The sequence below is a fragment of the Ascaphus truei genome, chromosome 2 (genome assembly GCF_040206685.1).
Source record: "Ascaphus truei isolate aAscTru1 chromosome 2, aAscTru1.hap1, whole genome shotgun sequence".
Taxonomy (NCBI): domain Eukaryota; kingdom Metazoa; phylum Chordata; class Amphibia; order Anura; family Ascaphidae; genus Ascaphus; species Ascaphus truei.
In genome coordinates, this window is record NC_134484.1 from 76,145,427 (window position 1) to 76,168,118 (window position 22,692).

The 22,692-nt window shown below is 38.3% G+C and overlaps 1 protein-coding gene across 1 annotated transcript in view; it reads right to left on the reverse strand.

Annotated features, from left to right (window-relative positions):
• Nucleotides 1-22,692, reverse strand: part of SLC26A7 (solute carrier family 26 member 7) — a 70,777-nt gene that overhangs the window by 23,677 nt on the left and 24,408 nt on the right. Inside the window, exons 6-10 of the mRNA XM_075582822.1 lie at nucleotides 19,367-19,449; nucleotides 11,870-12,017; nucleotides 10,970-11,083; nucleotides 6,411-6,488; nucleotides 1,390-1,485 (exon numbers count right to left, since the gene is read on the reverse strand). Of these exons, the coding sequence (XP_075438937.1) occupies nucleotides 1,390-1,485; nucleotides 6,411-6,488; nucleotides 10,970-11,083; nucleotides 11,870-12,017; nucleotides 19,367-19,449 (519 nt within the window). The remainder of the gene's footprint in view (nucleotides 1-1,389; nucleotides 1,486-6,410; nucleotides 6,489-10,969; nucleotides 11,084-11,869; nucleotides 12,018-19,366; nucleotides 19,450-22,692) is intronic.

Consider the following 22,692-nt stretch of genomic DNA (forward strand, 5'->3'; position numbering starts at 1 on the left):
CTTTGAGATTTTTCTGTATCAAAAAATCTACAAAGTCTGAGGTGGCAAAATCTTTTTAGCTAAGAAATCTGTATCAAAGGAAACTTACTCGTCTTTTAATGTTTAAATAGACGCAAGCAAAAAGAATACACAATAAATGACCGGGTATCGAGCCACACTTTTCTTAGTGCATAGGCCCCTTACAAAACTAGCAGGAGGTACGTGAAATGTTGTCTTTGTTAAGCAGAAACAATTTGGCCTGTAAAATACTTTTTGATAAATATATAAATAAACAAGTCTATAGGGCTAACGCATCGATTTGTGTTCTTACTCCAGATGAATATCTTTCATCTTGTATCAAAATGTGTGTTCACTATACTCATTGACTAGTAAAGCTGGTGTGTTCCTGCAACTTGTGTGATAAGGTGGGGTGCAATCAGAGTTCCTACAGTACTAATTCCTTCAGTGTAGACCCAGTTCAAATGGGAATGAACCATCAGGAGACGGGCTCAATTCCTTACGATTTTAGAAAGGAGAAGTAGAAGAAATGTATTACTGTAGATTCCCCGGGGACCTTACTCGTGCTCAGTGCTGAGATAATGCAATCCTATTCTTCGGCTACTGAAAGCCCAAAAGGGACCTCCTTCCCACTTCCCTTATAATACAGTATGTTTGCCGTCTACTCTTTCTTTTCCCTTTCCACCTGCTTCTTTTCAATGTTCCTTTATCCCCTCCTTCCTTTCAAATCCGTGAAATGTTGAATGTACCCAGGAGTTGTACTATTGCTGATATTGCTGCTACTGTAGTGCCGATGATTATTCTAAAACAAACCTGGGGCAATCTCCAAAAAGACCCAGGTACATGCTGAGTACGTGCTGGGTACATGCTGCAACATTTCACACATTTCTGCAGACAGACTAATGGACCATCGGATTAACAGCGGGGGTCCCTGGCAGTCCCATTCAAACTGAATGGGACTGCCAGGAACCCCTGCTGTGTTAATCTGATGGGCCATTAGCCTCTGCAGAAATGTCACTGAAATGTACCCAGCATGTACCCAGCATGTACCTGGCTAGTTTAAGGCAAGTTTAAGGCAATTTTTAGAATACTCGTTGGCTCGTCTGTATATGCTCATAATCATATATTATCTCTAACTGTCCATGAAATGTCTCTAAATTGAATGTATAGTCTCTGTTCATTTAATGTAACCATGTAATATTATCATAACTCTATGCCCAGGACATACTGGAAAACGAGCGGTAACGCTCAATGTATTACTTCCTGGTAAAACATTTGATAAATAAGTAAATTGACCTTGAGGTTTAAGGGAAACAATATTGCTGTGATATTACCAAGACTTTATGGATTTATTCTAAAACATATTGTCTGAAAAGCAAATACTTTACTTACGCAATCAACTTTATCAACATTCCAATATTTCTTCAAGTCTCGGAACTGCATGAGCATCCCCTTTAAGGACACAATGACGATACTTGCCAATACACACTTAAATTAAAAGGGGACACATGATTTCTAAATTAAACATTCGATTTCAGATGCTCAAAAACTGAAAAACATAATATTGTAAACAACTAATTTCATTTTTTTATTATTTGTATGGTAAAAAAAAATCTGTTGTAAAAAATTCAAACTTCTGTTCAAACTTCTTGAAGGTCCATAAATGTTTCATCGGATTTTCCAGACGTATTTTTGATGAAGAAAATTGAAACTATGAAAAAACAGCAGCATTTTTATTCTACGGTGTGTGCATCTGTGTCCTTATCTATCTTTTCACAGGATGTACAGTATGTTATAATCAAAAAAGAGAAGTGGAAAGAAAGGTTAGTATGTGTCTGAATTAAGATTTATTGGACATGGGGGTGATGTACAATATCAAGGGAGATTTAGAACAAAATTCACACAAATTGTGTCATTTTTATGTTGTGTCCTTTTACAATGTATTATGATTGTTGCTCCAAGGTTTGTGCTGTGTGGGTCAGCTTTGCAATTTGGGGAGTATCGACAGAAGTTAGGGAGAATTTATATGACTCAAAGATTAGAATTAGATATATCAGACTCTGCGTCCCTGTGTGTATTTGTATATTGTATTTACATCAAAGAAATCTACCAGATTCTACCGTGGCATAAACTTTTATGGCTTACATTTCACATCAAAGGCATAAAACACTTTCTTATATTTGGCACAAATGCAAACAAAACATAGAGCAACGGGGTTATTTGCTTTAGCGATTAGTAAAGCATTGCATAGAATTGAGGTAGCCAAGGGGGGTAGGTAGTGTATTTTAATGTTAATATTACATAGTCACATAGTAGATGAGGTTGAAAAAAGATAAAGTCCATATTAAATTTAGACAACAGATATTATCATATATTTGTATTTACAGTATATTGATCCAGAGGAAGATGTAAGGTAAGGTAATAGAATCAGAGCAGGATGTAATTTCTCTTCAGAAGGACTTGGATAGACTGGAAACGTGGGCAGGTAAATGGCAGATGAGGTTTACTATAGATAAATGTAAGGTTATGCATTTGGGATGCAAGAAGAAAAAGGTGAATTACAAATTAAATGGGGATACATTGGGGGAATCCTTGATGGAGAAGGATTTAGGAGTGCTTGTAGAGAACAGGCTTAGCAATAGTGCCCAAAGTCATGCAGGAGCTGCAAAGGCAAACAAGATCTTATCTTGCATCAAACGGGCAATGGATGGAAGGGACGTAAACATAATTATGCCCCTTTACAAAGCATTAGTAAGACCACACATTGAATATGGAGTACAATTTTGGGCACGAATCCTAAAAAAAGACAGGGAACTAGAGAGAGTGCAGAGAAGAGCCACCAAATTAATAAAGGGGATGGATAATCTAATTTATGAGGAGAGGCTAGCTAAATTAGATTTATTTACATTAGAAAAGAGGCGTCTAAGAGGGGATATGATAACTATATACAAATATATTCGGGGACAATACAAGGAGCTTTCAAAAGAACTATTCATCCCACGGGCAGTACAAAGGATTCGGGCCATCCCTTAAGGTTGGAGGAAAGGAGATTTCACCGGCAACAAAGGAAAGGGTTCCTTACAGTTAGGGCAGTTAAAATGTGGAATTCATTACCCATGGAGACTGTGATGGCAGATACAATAGATTTGTTCAAAAAAAGGTTGGACATCTTTTTAGTTAGGAAAGGTATACAGGGATATACCAAATAAGTATACATGGGAAGGTTGTTGATTCAGGGATTAACCCGATTGCCAATTCTTGGAGTCAGGAAGGAATTTATTTTTCCCCTTATGACATATCATTGGATGATATGACTATGGGGTTTTTTGTTTGCCTTCCTCTGGATCAATAAGTAAGTATAGATATAGGATAAAGTATCTGTTGTCTAAATTTAGCATAGGTTGAACTTGATGGACGTACGTCTTTTTTCAACCACATCTACTATGTAACTATGTAACTATATAAGACAAACACAAAACCCCAGTGAAAGATTGTCCAATGATAAGTGCAAAAATAAATTCCTTCCTGACTAATATATATATAGGAAAGATAACCTAAACCATCATAGGTTTACACGGTTTAGGATGTTTGGTCGCGGACGTTTCACCGTAACCAAATCACAGCTGATGTTTAGCCGCCACTCACCTTGTCACAGGGACATCTCGCTGCCATGGCAAGACCCTAACTTTAGCCTTTAGTCTAGACACCATTTACCCCAGTCCCCTTACAATAAAAACCCCTTACTCTTGTCCCCTTAACTATAAAACCCCTTAGCCTACAAACCTTACCCGATCCTCTTACCCTAAAACCTCTAATGCTAATTACCTACCTTGGGGCCGAAATGGCCAGTTGTGAAAAGGCTGGGTCGGTGGCTGAATGATGACGGTTCAAAGTCTATGGCAAAACGGCACCTTCCACTCATCCCATTCCGTCAAGGAATAGGTGCTAAAATATGAAATACTACATAATACAGTACATACCATATTAACCCCTTTGTAGCTCTTAGTGGTCAGCTACCCATGGAAACCAATATATAATGGAGAAATGAATCCACCTGTGGTGCAACAGGAACCAATCAAAGTCCAGAACACCAAATAAACATCTTCTGAATCCTTTTGTAATAATAATTTGTAGGATGCAATGTAAACATAAGCTGTATAATGACCAAATAATTAAAGCGCTGGAATAGAAGCCAAAGGGTATCTCACAATAAAGGGGAAACCCATGGAGTCAAATAGCAACCAGCTACTCTAGGTCAGTTCTGTGTATCTTCCATAGGCATTTAGCCAACAGCAGGAAAAAACCATTAGTACTCACAGACAGCTGTTAGTGTGTTCATCCTGGCGTGCATCCCGTTATTGAAGTCCAAAGTAGAAGTAGAGAGAAAAGCAAGGAGCACTGCAGCAAAGAGAACTGGAGGCAGATCAAGGGTTAAAAAACCAAAAAGTTTTATTCAATAGATCATGCCTATGAGAGAGCTAAAAAAACACTCTGACGCGTTTCCCGCCGTGCTGGAAACGCGTCAGAGTGTTTTTTAGCTTTCTCAATGGCATGATCTATTGAATAAAACTTTTTTGTTTTTTAACCCTCGATCTGCCTCCAGTTCTCTTTGCTGCAGTGCTCCTTGCTTTTCTCTCTACTTCTACTCTTGGAAACCTATGACTATCTTACCATTTGGGCTACTATGGGGCTAATACTGTATGTACTGTAATATGTATTATTACATATTTTATCAACTATTCTATGCTTGTTTAGGTTATCTTGCCTATGTATGTATTGGCCATTATATACATAGGCAAGATGGGGCTAACACCAGCCTGGGGTAGGTGATAAAAAATGTGGTATTTATTGGCACTACTGCGGTTACGATACATATCGGGATTTTATGTATGGCATCAACATGACTAAAACTGTGATATTTTGTCATTTTGATGCCGGTCCCGATATTTTTATCTTGTAGCGGTACAATATCAATGTATTGAACAATAAAAATAACGCATGGTTTTGGCCGATAATTCCACACATTGTATCTTACCGGCTTGATGTTTTGATGTATCCAGGCCTTAATGTTGACACATTGGTAACACATAAGTAAAAGCTTCTATCCAGGTGTAACGTGAAATGGGGTTTATTTGTTCAGCTCCAATATTGCCATTGCAAAATAGTGCAAAATCAGTATGCAATTTGACAAGATAAATATTGGGCGCTTTTGCCCTAATCATTAAGAATTATCTCTGCATTAATGATGACGTTTGACATTTCATATATATATGTACTTTTACATATATGGTGGGATATTCTATGATAATCTGCATTATCACAGCAATTGAGTCCTATGGAAAAGCAGTGATATTCTGCATTGTAACACAATATTCTGATTAAGGCTGCGCTTATAGTGCCGGCGACGGCAACAGCAATGCGACGTTGCGTCAAAACAAATGCATTGTCGCCATCGCGTACGCTTATAGTAAGTGCGGCGCGACGGAGCGACGGCTTGGTCGCGATCTCTGGAAGTCATCTCAATATGATTTTTCCAGCGACTACAGCCTGATGTCACTGTCGCCGGCACTATAAGCGTAGCCTTAGAAGTGCAATAACTGGCTACATCTTGCAGTCCAAGTAAAAATGAATCATCTACTGTTGGTGGACATACAGTATTAAGTTTTATATGGCAGTTTATCCCAGGGGTGCGCAAACTTTTTGAGTTGCGCCCCCCGCCCGGGAGCTGAAGCATTAGCGCCCCCCTCCCCCCTCTACAATGACTCAGCGTCAAATTATGTCACGGGTCATGTGACGTCAAATCACGTGACCCTGCTGCGTCATTTGACGCCGCGTTGCCATGGCGAAACGCTGCGTCGCCGAAGCCCCGGAATAGAGCAGGTAAGTGAGTTACAGAGGCCTCACACCTACCCCGGCATTTAATTTAAATGCCGTGGGCAAGAGCACAGGGCCTCTGTAACCGCCCGTGCCCCCCCTAGAAAGTCTCCCGCCCCTCCTAGGGGGAGCGCCCCCCAGTTTGCGCACCGCTGGTTTATCATATGCAGTTTGATTGGGCTCTAAAATGTTTGCTTCTCCTATTCAACTTGGTACATTGTTCTTTTTTTTTAATTAGTGCTCACTTACTGTCATTTTGTTTTTAAATGGATGGTTTTATAGCAGGTCATTTGGAATCTGTATACTCATGTGCGTGTATGTAAAATTGGATTTCTCAGGAGTGCATGCATAACATTTCCTTGCCTCCGAGTAAAATGCTCTCTTGTTTTGGTTATTCAAAATGAATGCACAACTGGGCCACGTTAGGGCAGATGCACTGCAGTGTATATCCAATTGGTTTGCTAAAGTCAGGTGAGGCAGTATTACTTAAAGGTTATATGTAGTACACCTTAACCATTGAAAAAAACTATTGTACTTACCATTGGCAGCCAGTACAAGAATGGCACAATAAAATAAATCACCAGCAGTATCAAAAGGCAGGATATAAGGCAGGCTACCTAAACCATTAAAAATAAATAAGTATTATTTAAATAATAAATGGTTCACGTCACCTTGAAGATGATTACAATTGAGAAACTGTAAGGATTATAGTATAATATTGTATTTATTATATTTACCTACTTACAACTACTGAGCGGTATTCTTAGTTTATCTATAAAATAATGATACTCGGCCTGCTCATTAGTATCTGAGAACATTACATTGTCCATACTGTGATAATCTTCTATTATATAAACATAACATATGTTTTTGTATATGTTTTCCGAGACTGCATAGAACCCTGTGAAAGTGTAACGAATTTGTCATTGAATTCTGCAGAATGGACAGTATATAGTTTGACTTTGGTTCCCTTCTTTTATTCTCGTCAGTGGATATAGTGTCTACACTATATCATCGTTCTTTTTTTCCTGTCTTGCCCTCCTCTGTCGCTGACATTACCTACTTCCAGCATATATGATTATATACAAAATAAATAAATGTTGCAGTACAAGGGATTTGAAAAGATAATTGAAGGATTAAATAAAATTAAATCTTACTTTTAATTGCAATGGATGTCTGTTCCCATATATTAAGCGATAGCTAGAAAGCACTGCGTTCTGAGATAAGGTTTGCATAGCTATCACTTAATCCGCAGGAACAGATCTCCATTTCTAATTAAAAGTACCATTTATTTTTATATATTCATTAAGTAAAATATCTGTTGGACCAGAACTCAAAACAAAATATCACAGGTCAAAAAAGCCCGCTGACTCGCTATATTTAGGGAGCTTTTTTTATCTTCATGCAAGCCACTATTCTGTTTTAAATGATAAAATGTGCAATTTATTTATATATAAATTAAACAGGAGACTGTGTTTGCAAATATCATGAGCCAGTTAAGATTTGCTTCTTCATTACAGTAGATGGGTTCAAATAAATGCCCCACCTTTCAGTGATTATCAAAAAGTCCACAGTCCAGTTCTTTTCTCAATGTATTCAGACAAACAGAACACATCTTTTACCGCATCATTTCAGTCAGTTACGTCAGGTTTTCAGGCATATAGAATTTGGTTATAGAGTGAAGAATCCTCAGCTTAGTTGATGTTAAATGATTCAGGATTCAGCTTGGTGATAATGATTCTGCATATACATTTCTGATGCTGGCTTATATACAATTGTACTGGCTTTAGGCTACATGCGTATGTCTTCAGTCAATCATTAATGTTTAAACTAATATTCCTTCACATCCTTATGTTTTTCCTCTATTACGAACTCCATTGTTCTGTCACTAAGTAACTATAGGATTAACGGTGTTCCTAAACTTTTAAGACTGATTTTGATTGTATTGTTTTATTAACTATTTCTAACTAACCCAATATCATTTCTAACTGTAATACAATATTCCTTATTTTAACTAGTTAAATGCTGTATATATGTATATATACAATATAACATCTTTATTATTCAGGCTTCAAATCGTCCTATCCTCAGTCAGCAAACTTTTTGGACCTGTGATATTTTGTTTTGACTGCTGGTCCAGCAGATATTTTACATTGTTTGAACCCTGCGGTGGGGGTGCAGGATCTGAGCACAACAAATACATAATTGTGAGTGCGTGTTCTAAATTACTTTTTTTTTATCATTAAGGGACATTTTTTAAAGCCTTCATATTGCTACATTTGCCCTTGTGATGCCACTTCCGGGTGTGGGAGGCCTCTAGGTATAAATTATACACTTGGATTGCTGCAACTTTCCCCTTAAAAATGTCCAATGCAAGAATCAAAAAGTTGGCTAAATACCCGTGAAACAGTAAATAACCATTTGCAAACTGCAGTTGGAATACTGCTCTTCTATTTGCTGTGCATCTTGACGAAGAACCAGAGTACAAGCACCTGCAAGTACTCCAGTACCTCTTCAATACCTTCAGCACATACATATCTCGTTTTATTTGATTCTCTACTTCCATCAACTATCAAGGCTATACTCATTTGCATGCTCATTTATATGCACAATTAAATAACAGTGGCATTTTGATGATATAAACTAAAATGAAAACAGTTTTAGTTAATATAGCTATGTGGTTAACAATTAATACCAGTTGATCTTGTTCACTAAAGCACTTATTGGAGGTTAGTGTATATGGTCTTAGCTAAGCCAGGGGATGAGTACAAATATATGGATACTATGAGCATGTTACATATATTATGAACCATTGTAGTCTTTTTTTCCCCTATTTGGATAGGATATTGAATTTCCACTATAGCATAATTATGTGAATTTGCCGATCTTAATCAGTATGATTACCTTCAAGTTAAACAATGTTTGCATGGTGGAGCGCTCAGTCTGTAGAAACAATATCAAATCGCATACTTTAAAAGTATAGGTGAATGAGAACCCCAACATTGTTTCCCCGAATAAGAAGGCATGTACCCAAAAGAAAAACATTATAAATAGAAAAAACAAGAATAACAAAACTTACAAATCCATAAGAAAGTAGCAGACAGCCAAACAGCTCCCTGATAAAGGCTTTATAACCAAAATCTTGTGGGGCCTCTTTCATCATCTTTCTGAATTTTTACTACTTCCTTATACAGTAGATCTGTAAGGTATGTTTTCTCTGTTTGCAATATTTTTTTTTTGTACATTTATTTTGTCTGTGTGCATTTTGTTACCCGATAGTTTTTCTTTTCCGTTCATGTTACTGCCAGAGGGACAGAACGGGGATAGTTACGGAGCAGAAGGACTTGAGGGCAGCTGGCAGTTGACAATCCAAGCAATATTCTACATGTGTGTTTTTTTGTTTTTGTTTTTTTTATAACTTGAGGTTTATTGTTTTTTGTTTGCAGTACATGGTATTACAATAAATTCTTTTGCATTAAACTTCCTCCATTTTGTGGTTATCCCAACACTTTTTGCATTAACAACATATTACTCACAACATAAAACTCACAGGGGGAGGAGAGTTTTTTTTTTTTTTTAAATAAATCAGTTCTGTAGTATTAGATAATACTTACTACCTTTTTCTATTTTAAAATTTGACTCTTAATGCCATTGTTAATGAGTTTTAATATACTGAGTATCCTTTGATTTCTATAGCAGGCTTTAGCCCACCTCCCCAACTGTGCAGGATATTTGTACCACTTTCCTGTTTGTGATCATTTGTTGCCAATATTCCCAGCAGTTTGAGCTGCAAACTGTAACAATAAATAATGTTACCTTAGTAATATAAGAATACATGGTAGCTGCTGAGTTACACTGACTGAAGGATTGATTTGGAAATGAAAGGAAGCCATTTAGTGAACCCTGAGAAACCGGATTTTGCTGATCGATCACAGGAGAACGAATCAATCGGCAGCTTAGGTAATTAGTTTTCAATAAAGGTAATCAAATGCTGCAAATTTAAAAACAATCTTTTTTTTAAGCTGCTTGAATTGCCTCTTTAAAGGCAGACTACACCCCAAATAAGGAATATCGTCTGAATATTTTTATGCAAGATGATAACTGTGTGTGTGTGCTTTACTTATCAAGAAAAGTCTAAATACTATATCAATAGAAAGTAAAGGTACATTATATTAAGTAATGGACTTTTTGGTTTTCCTATGTGATGGCAAGTTCAGTACATTCTATTCTACATCTCTGCTGTCCAACTAGCACATTTGTGATGCAATTGTGACTCTCCCTTTGAGAGGGACCATACTGTAAAGTAAGAGCACAAGGGGGTGTTTAAAATGGTGTGATTTTAATATAACATTTTTATTTAAGACAGAGTTTCTTTAGCAACGATGTATCACCTGTGTTAAACACATGTACACTGCTAAATAGTAGTGACATCTTTAAATTGCCACGGTGGCAGTTCCAGTTTTTCCACCGTTAAAATTAAAAAAATTAAAAAAACTTAGAAGTTCAACATGCTTTAAATATAAATAAATAATTAGTCTACTGTTGTAAAAAAAAAAAAAAAAAACTATAGTGCAATTTTTGAGGGGTGCAGCCTGACAGACTAGTTGTTGTTGTGTGATGTTTAAAGCACCACTTTTAAATACCACACCCAAAGTCATTCATTAATAGAAAGATAACACATTGTTCTTTAAAATGTAAATTTTGTGTAAATTTGAGTGTAAATTTAAAAACCAATCGTGGTTGAAAAGCAGATATTTATGGTGGTGAGTGCCAAGTAAGAAATAACAAAGTTGTTGTAGCACCCCACTCCATAACATTACAGAAAGCTAGAATACAAATACCGGTGCTTCCAACCCTAGGTCAGACCTGCCGCTGTCCAAGACATCCAAAGAGAAGCACAGGGAGGGCACTTTAGCCACAAAGAGCCAATGTTTTGGCTGACACAGCCATGGCTATGTCCTTGAGATAGGCTGCTGTGTCAGCCGAAATGTTTGTTCTTTATGGCTAAATAAATAACTTTTTGTGAAATCCGACTCGTTTCGCTTTGCTGAGTGCCAGGTATACAGAAATATGTACTTAGAAGTGAGGCGCTTGTTACCTGTGTCTTTGCCCCATTGTTACATAAAAGAAATGAACGTGCTGGAGCTCCGGCATTCGGTATGCAAAAAAAAAATGAAGGAATAAGATTGCTGAGTCCGTGTGCAAGAAGCTCCTGCAAAATGGAAAAAAACACCTTGCAAATTACATTTCAACATGTTATCCCTTAACTACTTTAAGATAAGTGAAGGTTATACTTAAATTATTCAAAAGGATATGGCCGACGACTTTTGTTTTAATAAAATGTATATTGAGGGCGCTGTACAGATGTAGTTCGTCTTACATTGCCCAGAGCTGTGGGGAAAATGCTGTTTCTAGTGGCTCTCCGGGGAGCAGCTGAATTTTCAAATCATGGTCACTTTACATGCAACCAGGGATTGCCACAGCCGTTTTCATCCAGCAATCTCTGGTCGCGGGGAAAGTTAGTCAGACTACATCTACATTTCTGAGTGCAAAATGAGTACCAGATGTAGTGAGGAAAACAATTCCCATTGAAAGCAACAAGATGTTTTTCTTTGATGCATCTGGCTCTGTTTTTACCCCAGGCCTCAATGCATGGGCATCAATCCAAAAGGGGAGTGTAACAAGGTGGATCCCCTGTCAGATAATGGTGCAGGAGAAACAGGTATATAGAGCTTGAGCCAGCAGAGAGGAGGTTAATTCCAAAGCAGGTATGCTGAATCGGCCTCCTCAGCTGGCTCATTAGAGACTTATAGAAGAGTAATTGGTGCCTGTTACAGGGTGCAATTCAGGGGCAAATAATCTGTATTGTGTGTGTCAAAAGTCCTATCAAAAGTCTTTGAAATAACTGAAGCAATTTTTGGGCCCCGGGATTGTACCACTTTAGCCCTGATATATAAAACCCCAATGTATCCTCCCAAAGAAGGAATTAGCACGTTACCTGATTTTCATCAACAGAGTATTTAAATTTATTTGCTGAATTATAAGCCAGAAATATTGAAACGGTATATCCAACCAATGCCACTCCAAATGCTTCAAAGATGACTTCAGATAGAATGTCCATTGGTGGAACTTGAGGAAGTGGTATTCTGAAACACATAAAGCAATACAGTATAGTGCCAGTGAGACTGTTATTCGGCGTGAACTAACCAGTTGCAAACAGAATAATGAATGTCGTATTTAAAAAATACAAATACGTCATGTACGTACATTTTACCCTTTTGATGCTATCCTATCAGCTTTGGAATTACCTGTAACACATCCATTTTTCCTCATACCGTCTATACCTGAAGCAGTTTAAGAAACGTGCATCAAGCATTCTAATACAGGCAGTCCTCGGTTATCCAACACAATGCGTTACTCAAAATGGCGTTGGATAGCAAAACGTTGTAAAGTGAAACACGTTTTCCCATAGGAACACTGTTTAAATGAAAGGTTCCGTACCCGAAGGCATTTTTAACACTAAAATACACCAAATATTTTACGCAGGCAATAAGATATGCAGCACACACATAAATTATATAGTGTATATACTGTATTATATATATAATATAACAGAATAAATAATATATAGTATAATATTATATAGTATAATATAATATTATATATATATATAAATATACGCTCTTACGACTCTGCAACGTTGTTTATGTGTATATGTGTATATATATATATACACATACATACACATAAACAACGTTGCAAAGCGTCGTAAGAGCGTTGGATAAGCCGTTTTGGCGTTGTAAAAATGAACATAGGTATGTATTGCATAGCGTTGGATAAGCCATTCGTTGTAAAACGAAGCGTTGTAAAACGAGGACTGCCTGTACGTTTACATCAGCCTAACACTGCAAGACGTCTTAGTCTTAACTCATTAAAATACTGAGAATTCTTCCTAAACTACCTGGAAATGTCAATCTAAATAGAAATGAAACTTCACATTTTAAGGGACTTTTGCTTGTGTATTTGTAGTTGTTTTCGTTTGGTTTTAGACGGTTATATCATATTGTTTCTCATACAAAGTATTTTGGACTTTCAATGTATTAAGTTAATCTTCTTAAAAGAATTGTGATTATAGGAAATTTTCAAGCATTTGCAAGAAAGTTCCCAACTAGAAATGGGTAACATTTTTGTAGAAATCTGAATCCGCTCTGGATTCGCCAGTTCCTTTTACCTGCGGGATTCCTGGGATCATTCTCTAAAAGGCATAGCGTATATATAGCTCCACCCTACATGTTTTGCTCCATCGATCTTCCTCAGGGGTTAATTAATTAACCCTAGATGCTAGGAGGACTATCCAGTGGCTGGAGGACCTTTATGGAGAGATTCGAGCCTAGATTGGGCCCAACCTTCCCTGGTATCATCATCTGTTCACTGTGCACTGCGATCGCAGCAGAACCACCAGTGGAGGAAGGAATGCTGTTTCCCCTTCCAGATTCTGACCCTGGGTGGTCCCAGCGCCTGTTTATGCATATTGCTTGTGAGTTTAATATCCCGTACCTTACTTTCATATAAAAGCAATCTGCACCATTTTGTGTCTTCTCTGTTTCTGCATGTGGGATTCCTGTCCTCTTTGTCCCTTCATTCCACTCATCTGACCTTGACGAATGTCATTGCAAGGGTGTCCGGATTCTATATTGAATTGGTTATTCCTAACAAACACACCACTTTAAACACTCATGTACCATTTGAGTGCTTTTCTTATAGTTTATTTACCACTGCACGTATATTTTATACTGTGTTGCACTATATTTGTAATTTATTTTTTATATACACCTGCACTGATTTGCGCTCTTGATTTTTCGCTGCAACTACAACCAAAAATTGGCAATCAGATTACTCCCTGGATCAATATCCTTCCCATGTATACTTATTCCCATGTATACTTATATCCTTCCCTGTATACCTTTCCTTTCTAAAAAGATGTCCAACTTTTTTTTTAAATATCTATTGTAGCTGCCATCACAGTCTCGATTGGTAATGAATTCCACATTTTAACGACCCCAACTGTAAATAACCCTTTCCTCCAACCTTAAGGGATGACCCTGTGTCATTTGTACTGCCCTTGAAATAAATAGTTCTTTTGAAAACTCCTTGTATTGGCCCCGTATATATTTGTATATAGTTATCATATCCCATCTTAGACACCTTTTCTAATTTAATCAAAACTAATTTAGCTAGCCTCTCCTCATAAATCAGATTATCCATCCCCTTTATTAATTTGGTGGCTCTTCTCTGCACTCTATCTAGTTACATAATCTATTTCTAAGGATTGGTGCCCAAAATTGTACTCCATATTCAAGGTGTAGTCTAACTAATGCTTTATAAAGGGGTATAATTATGTTTACTTCCCTTTCATCCATTACCGTTTAATGCAAGATAAGATCTTGTTTGCCTTTGCAGCTACTGCATGACTTTGGGCAATATTACTAAGCCTGCTGTCTACAAGCACACTTAAATCCTTCTCCATCAAGGATTCTCCTAATTTATCCCAATTTAATTTGTAAGTTGCTTGTTAATTTGTGTTTCCCAAATGTATAACCTTACATTTATCTGTATTAAACCTCATCTGCCATTTACCTGCCAAAGTTTCTGGTCTATCGAAGTCCTTCTGGACAGAAATTACACCCTGCTCTGATTCTACTACCTTACACAATTTAGTGTCATCAGCAAAGATGGTGACTTTGCTCTCTATGCCAACCTCAAGGTCATTAATAAACAAGTTAAAAAGCAGGGGTCCCAGTACCGATCCCTGAGGTACTCCACTCACAACTTTAGCCCAACCTGAAAAAGTTCCATTTATTAAACTCTCTCTTGACTATTCTTCAACCAGTTATCTTATCTGCTCCTGCCTTTCTACGCCAATTGGGTTTAGTCATTAGAAGTTTTCTAGTATTATCTGTATGTAATATGGGTGTTTCCCTGCAAGCCAAACTCCCAATAATCCCGCAATCTACCTCCATGACCCTTTGCTATATCTCCATCCCCATCTATTCTATTTAGTTCGGTATCTGTTTCTTGTCACTCCACTGTTTTGCTAAACTACGCTTTATTACCTGACTTCTTGTGAGTGAGCATTGGACACCCTTTCATATTTTACTAATTAATTACATTTATTGCACTATATATAGTCTGAAGATCCCGAAAGATCCAATATCCCGGCACAGCACAAGAGATAATCACATAAAAGTGGTTTATTGGAAATGCTAACATATGCCCAACGTTTCGGTCCCCATGGGGACCTGCTTCAGGGGTAACTGGCCTGCTGGGAGCCACACACTTAAATACCCAAAAGGAAGTAGGAATTCACAGTGACCAGGAAAGGGGTGAGGAAAGTGTTGCTAAGCAACAACAAGGGAGTGGCTATGTACGTACACAAAGTAAGGGTAAAACAGTTATAGGCAGAGGACTGAGCAAAGGCTGATGTAGCATATAGAAATGGACAAATACATAACATCCTAAGCATACAATGTTAAAGTTGGGAGTCCGCTACAATAGGATCAATGACTTCTCAAAATAAAGATAGATAAACTAAATAGTTAGTCTGTTAATATGTGTGGACATAAAAAATGGCCGCTCACAACATCAAAACAGAAACAACAGAGCTAAGTAGGAAACATCAAGGCAGCAGAAGTGGACATGCTCCCACATTAATCAATGCAACATATCATAAGGGTTGGAACATATCATAAAGGAATCATCAAAGAAGCTCTGACTGTAATAAATGCATTTCCCAGGCTAATAGAGACTTATAGAAAACACTACAGTACTATTGACCATGTATATCCAGTTATTGTGTGCCAGAGTGTAGTAGTATTCACAGTACTAGTAGGTATATGTGATGCCAAACAGTCTTAATTATGATATACTGTGTATAGCTCGTTGGTTGTGTATAGCATATAGTGCACTTCCAATGTTACTAATACAGAACTGGATAAGCGCAAGATAAGTGCAGGCGATATATTTAGATAGCAGTCAAACAATATATGTGTGCCCTGAAAATGCCTAGTGATAGATAGTGGGGATCAAGCTGGGATTGCCAATCGCCAGGATGTCAATTTTTATATGTAATATACGCAACCCACACTTTATAATGGCAGGGGTCAGGACTGACTGCTAAGGGTTAAACCCAATCAAATATCAACAAAACGATATGCACTATCACAGAACATCATGTGAATGATGACATGTTGGTATGAATCATAACAATAGGATTTTTTGTAACCGATATGGATGTTTTACTGTAAGTAATATTATACGGCAGAGCATTAATTGATTGTTATCTGCTACCAATTTACTTTACCAGCTGTAGTTTAGAATCCCACCACACATGATTTTAACATTCACTTTGTATATAAGAAACACACATTTTTTGATTGAATAAAATGTTATTATTTTGTCATTTCTGAGGAGGTTTTTGACCAGTCTCTCATGGATATACAGTATACATTATCCCTTTGCCCTCATGATGAATAGGAATAAATCATAATACATTGCATCAATTTGTTGGTCCAAAGAATTTCTTCATCAATTTGGTTGAGTGCAATTTTTGGGGATACTTTTTTTGGTTGTCTTTGATCAAATCTCTTTGTAGCTTTCCTCCGTAGTGACAACATATCACAGTCTCCACCTCTATTAGAGTGTAACACTCAGTAATTGGCATGAACCAAAATGACGACATCTGTAAATCTTCTATCATACCACTTAGATTATAAACTCTCAGTGGCCGGGATTTTCTGATTTTGTTTGTTGTGTATGTCTTTATTTATATAGCGCCATTAATGTACATAGCGCTTCACAGTAGTAATACACGTGACAATCATATAAATAACAATCAATACAAATAATAGGTCATGGGAATAAGTGCTTCAGACATAAAAGTAATATTTAGGAAGAGAAGTCCCTGCTCCGAGGAGCTTACAATCTAATTGGTAGATAGGAAGATTGTACAGAGACAGTAGGAGGGCATTCTGGTAGGTGCGTCTGTAGGGGGCCAAGCTTTATGTATCATGTGTCTAGTATAATCCACGGTGCTACTCATATGCTTCTTTAAGCAAGTGTGTCTTAAGGTGGGTCTTAAAGGTGAATAGAGAGGGTGGTACTCGGGTATACGGTCAGAGTTTTAGCAGTCGAACAACAGAGGAAAGGACGTATCTTTGTTATATTGCGGAGCAAAAAGCAACAGGTTTTAGAAACGTTTTGAATGTGAGAGGAGAATGTGAGAGAGGAGTCGAGTGTGACCCCCAGGCATCATGCTTGGGCTACTGGGTAGACCATATGAATGCGTAATGCTAAAGACCACAACAGTGAGATGGGTAAATGAATAAATAACCAGATAATCGTGGGGGGACCCCTAAATATAAACTTGATAGAAGACAGGTACGGGGTTGCAAATCCTGGATAATGAGCTCACTAATAAGTAACACTGATGGGATCCCTCTCAGGTGGAGGCGCTGCACCATATGGTAAGAGTAATTCACCGTAGGCTCCCCACGGCGGAGCAACAGGTAAAGGGCAGCACCAGTAGTGTACTCACAGCCTACCCCCAGATCTGTGATTTGTGGGAGGGGGGGGCGGGGAAAGAGGGCTACATACAATTAGGTCCGGAAATAATTGGACACTGACACAATTTTCATCATTTTGGCTCTATACGCCACCACAATGGATTTGAAATGAAACAACCAAGATGCAATAGAAGTGCAGACTTTCAGCTTTAATTCAAGGGGTTGAACAAAAATATCGTATGAAACGTTTAGGAATTGCAACCATTTTCATACACAGTCCCTTTATTTCAGGGGCTCAAATGTAATTGGACAAATTAACAAAATCATAAATAAAATGTTCATTTTTAATGCTTTGTCGAGAATCCTTTGCAGGCAATGACTGCTTGAAGTCTGGAATGCATGGACATCACCAAAGCTGGGTTTCCTCCTTTGTGATGCTTTGCCAGGCCTTTACTGCAGCTATCTTCAATTGTTGTTTGTTCGTGGGTCTTCTGCCTTAAGTTTTGTCTTCAGCAAGAGAAATGCATGCTCGATCGGGTTGAGATCAGGTGATTGACTCGGCCATTGCAGAATATTCCACTTCTTTGCCTTAAAAAACTCATGGGTTGCTTCCGCAGTATGTTTTGGGTCATTGTCCAATCAACTTTGCTGAATCTGAGCAGACAATATATCCCTATACACTTCAGAATTCATCCGGCTGCTTCTGTCTTCTGCCACATCATCAATAAACACTAGTAACCCAGTGCCATTTGAAGCCATGCATGCCCATGCCATCACACTGCCTCCACTGTGTTTTACAGGTGATGTGGTATGCTTTGGATCATGAGCCGTTCCAAGCCTTCTCTTCTCATCACTCTGGTACAGGTTGATCGTAGTTTCATCTGCCCAAAGAATGCTGTTCCAGAATCGTGAAGTCTTCTCTTTATGGTAGACTTGGATAATGATATGCCTACCTCCTGGAGAGTGTTCTCCACTTGGCTGGATGTTGTGAAGGGGTTTTTCTTTACCATGGAAAAGCTCCTACGATCATCCACCACTGTTGTCTTCCGTGGACGTCCAGTCCTTTTTGTGTTGCAGAACTCACCAGTGCGTTCTTTTTTTCCTCAGAATATATCAAACTGTTGATTTGGCCACTCCTAATGTTCCTGCTATCTCTCTGATGGATTTTCTTTTTTTTTTTGCAGCCTAAGGATGTCCTCTTTCACTTGCATTGAGAGCTCCTTTGACCGCATGTTGTGGGTTCAGAGCAACAGCTTCCAAATGCGAATGCCACACCTGGAATCAACTTTTACCTGCTTAATTGATGATGAAATAACGAAGGAATAGCCCACACCTGTCCATGAAACAGCTTTTGAGTCAATTGTCCAATTATTTTTGATCCCTTGAAAAAGAGGGAGCTACATATTAAAGAGATGTAATTCCTGAACCCTTCCTCCAATTTGGATGTGAATACCCTCAAATTAAAGCTGATATACTGCACTTTAAGCCCATATTCATTATTTAACTGTAACTTGAATTTATTTTGGTACACAGCCAAAATAACAAAACTTGTATCAGTGTCCAATTATTTCCGGACCTAACTATATGTTATGTTTATTTATTTAATCACATATTCCAGTTTGTGTATGGCCATCTAGACTATGTACAGATGCAGCCGTTATTGCTCCAGCTGGTGCGTTGTGGCAGGAAACACACAGAGGGAGCAGACACTCGTCTTTCTGTAGTAAAATGATTAAACCTGGCTAATAATCTGTGTCATGTGGAGAAATCCTCATTAACAAGATTCTTATATTTGATTCAGACATAAGTAAAAGCATTTTTTTCTTTTATTATACTTCTAGCCGTCTAAATGGCATAGTTTGGCATTGATACCTGTGTTTATGATGGTGTTTATACAATGATTTAATTTACTTGGAAATATTAAAAGTATTTACCCTTTTGGAATATGTCCCACAACGTGCATGCTATAAGCAGACTCCATATCACCATAATAACATGCTAGAGATGCTGTAATTATCTGTGCAAAAAAGAAAATAAGTTAGTAACAATAACGTGGTTTGTTTACCATAAATTCAAACATGTTCCAAATCTGATCTTAACTACCAAGTTCATTTTACCATTATAATTTACTTGTTATAAGTACCAATATGCTATGCTATGTTGGAATAGGAAGCCTGACATTTAAATAGGCTATTCTGAAAGAACTGAGGTGACAGTACAAAAGGTGTGAGAGGTAGATGACAAGGCAGTGCCTTCCTATGAATGGAAATGCTTAGGAATAGATTCCTGGAAGTGGAAATGAACATAGATTGAGTGCTGAAGGCTACTGATAAAAATATTATATAGTACAGACTAGATATTTTCAGAATCATGTATTCAAATATCCCTGATACAATTCTAGTGCAGAAAAATAGCACCAGTTTTATCACAAAAAATGTATTCCTTTAAATCAGGTTGCTTTTATAAACCTGATGAAGTTTTTACATACATTTTGCACCAGTTTGAACCAGGGAAATATAATATAATAACACCAGTATGAACTACAAGTTCAGCATTGTCATCGCAATTCATTATTTTATACAATATACAATAACAGCTCCCATCCCACTCATCATACACAGCCATGCTATGAGATATCACCGCATATATGTTCTGACACCTAGACGGGAACAGACACCTCACAACCGTGACTGAATCATTCATAGAGAAGGAACCTTGACCTTGACAAAGCCCCATGAGAACACCTGCTCCAGTACAAAAAGAAAAAAACAACCACAAGCATACCACTAGTGGCCACATACAGCCCTGCCTTAGAGGAAATGAAAACAATAATGAAAGGTCTACAACCAACAGCATGCTGAGAGAGGATGACACATTAAAATACATCTTCCCCAAACCTCTTAACCTTGCATTCTGGCTACTGCTAAACCTGACTAACAGAAGTTAGACAACAGAAAACGTCCAAACGACTCTGTGAATGGCACATAACCATGCAACATCACATGCTACAAGCTTTGCAAACATATGCCAAGATCCCACAGCCAGTAACAAACATAGAACATTCAATGTTAAAGTATCATACTGATGCACATCCAGGAATGTGGTATACTGTAAATGATTGAATGCAGCAAATGTGACTTAGGCCATGTCCATAGCAGGGGAAGCCGCGCTGAGCCGTGCGGATGCTCCGCGCTGAGCCCCGGCATCCTCAATGAGGATGTCTTTAGAGGGGGCTCACGCGAGCGTCCGCAGGCGTGCTGAGTAGTTGGATTTTTCAGCCGACAGCCAAGCTGTTTTTCAGCACGCTGTCGGCTGAAAACATCCAATCAGCACGAAGCAGCGCCAACGTCACGGCGCCGTGACGTCGCCGCCGTGACGTTGACGTCGGTGCATCGCGGGCGATTGGCCCAGCGACGTCACTGCCCTGCCTCCCCCCGCCTCCCGATCGCGGACGCTGGCTCGCCTGCATGGGCATGAAATCACTCATGCTTAATCAGGTGAGCATCAGCGCAGCTCAGCGCTGCTCCACGTTCTATGGACGCAGCCTTAGGATGCTACATTGGTGAAACCAGCCAAAAAATTAAAACCAAAACAACCTACACAGACACACAATAACACACCATACAGAAGGAAGATATTGCACTCCAGTGGGACACCACTTGTCACAGCCAGATCTTTCCATAAATGATTTAAAAATACAAGTCCTCAAAATAATGTTTAAAAGTACTCAAGAATGGAAAACATTTGAACTCAAAATACTAATGAACTTTGACACAAAATAAAGAGGACTTAATGCTGATATGGGGGTTCTTACACACTGTCATAATTTTTTTTAATGCTTATCCATGCTTCTCTGTAAATTGTACAATTAACCTTCTCAGCCCAACCCCCCTGCACACTGCTGATGGATGTATGGTCCTATTTCTCACTGTCCCTGTCTTCCATTTACTGCCCTGTATGTTTAGTTACCATTCTCTCTACCATTCCTTTCCTACATTATCTGCTTTAGATGGCTATCTTGTTTTTTTGTTTTTACATCTGTGTTTTAAGCTCATGGAATCTTTGTAAATCAGTATTGCTGACACAAAGAAGAGAGAAAACTCTGGAAAACGTTTCTCATAATATCAATTGTTAGTCCAAATAAAAAAGGTATCACCTAATACTGAAGTACTCATTTAGTCTGCACTATCATAACTGGACTAACACGGCTTTTCCTAATTAATTCATTAAAAAAACTATCAGAGTTTTTGTAATGTTTCTCACTGCCTCTGTGTTAATTTTAAATGTATCCCCTTCTTCCACCCTGTGCCTCCATCCCTTCACACTGCTGATAGATGCTCGGTCCTATTTCTCACTATCCATTTGAAAGGGTTAAAAGTAAAAGCCAGACCTCCATTTTGTCTTTACCATTATGCTTGAACTTTTCCCTGAATTAAATGTTCAATAAACGACCTCCAGATATGCTAATTGTTTTCAGTTAAAGTAGAACATAGCCAAGGCTAAAGATAATGTGTACGAGGGGAAAATCCCCAGCTAGGCTGTCATTTTAGTAATATGCTAATATTGTTGCGCCTCTAATTAACACCTTATTTTCCTGTATAAATAGTATTGCTTTTCCGTAATAAAGTTGAGATGAGGGATCAGAAATACTCTTTGTGCCTGTTCCTTCATTTCCCGAGCGCTCGTACGGCATCAGATCGAGATCCAACAGCCCAGGGTGTGGTTAAGTCTCCCCGGGTCGAGCAACAGTGTTTCCAGTCACCATGGCAGGCTGATCGAGATGTCCCCGGCCCATTATAATTAGCAAGAACCTTACACCATTTCATCCATTTATTGCCATGATTGTTGTATTGTATAGTATGTCTTTATTTATATAGCGCCATTAATGTACATAGCGCTTCACAGTAGTAATACACATGGTAATCATATAAATAACAAATAATATAAATAACAGGTCATGAGAATAAGTGCTTCAGACATAGAAGTAACAATAAGGAAGAGGAGTCCCTGCTCTGAGGAGCTTACAGTCTACTTGGTAGGTAGAGAGAACGTACAGAGACAGTAGGAGGGAATTCTGGTAAGTGCGTCTGCAGGGGGCCAAGCTTTATGTATCATGTGTCCAGTATTATCCACGGTGGTATTCATATGCCTCTTTAAGCAAGTGTGTCTTAAGGTGGGTCTTAAAGGTGGATAGAGAGGGTGCTAGTCGGGTATTGAGGGGAAGGGCATTCCAGAGGTGTGGGGCAGTCAGTGAGAAAGG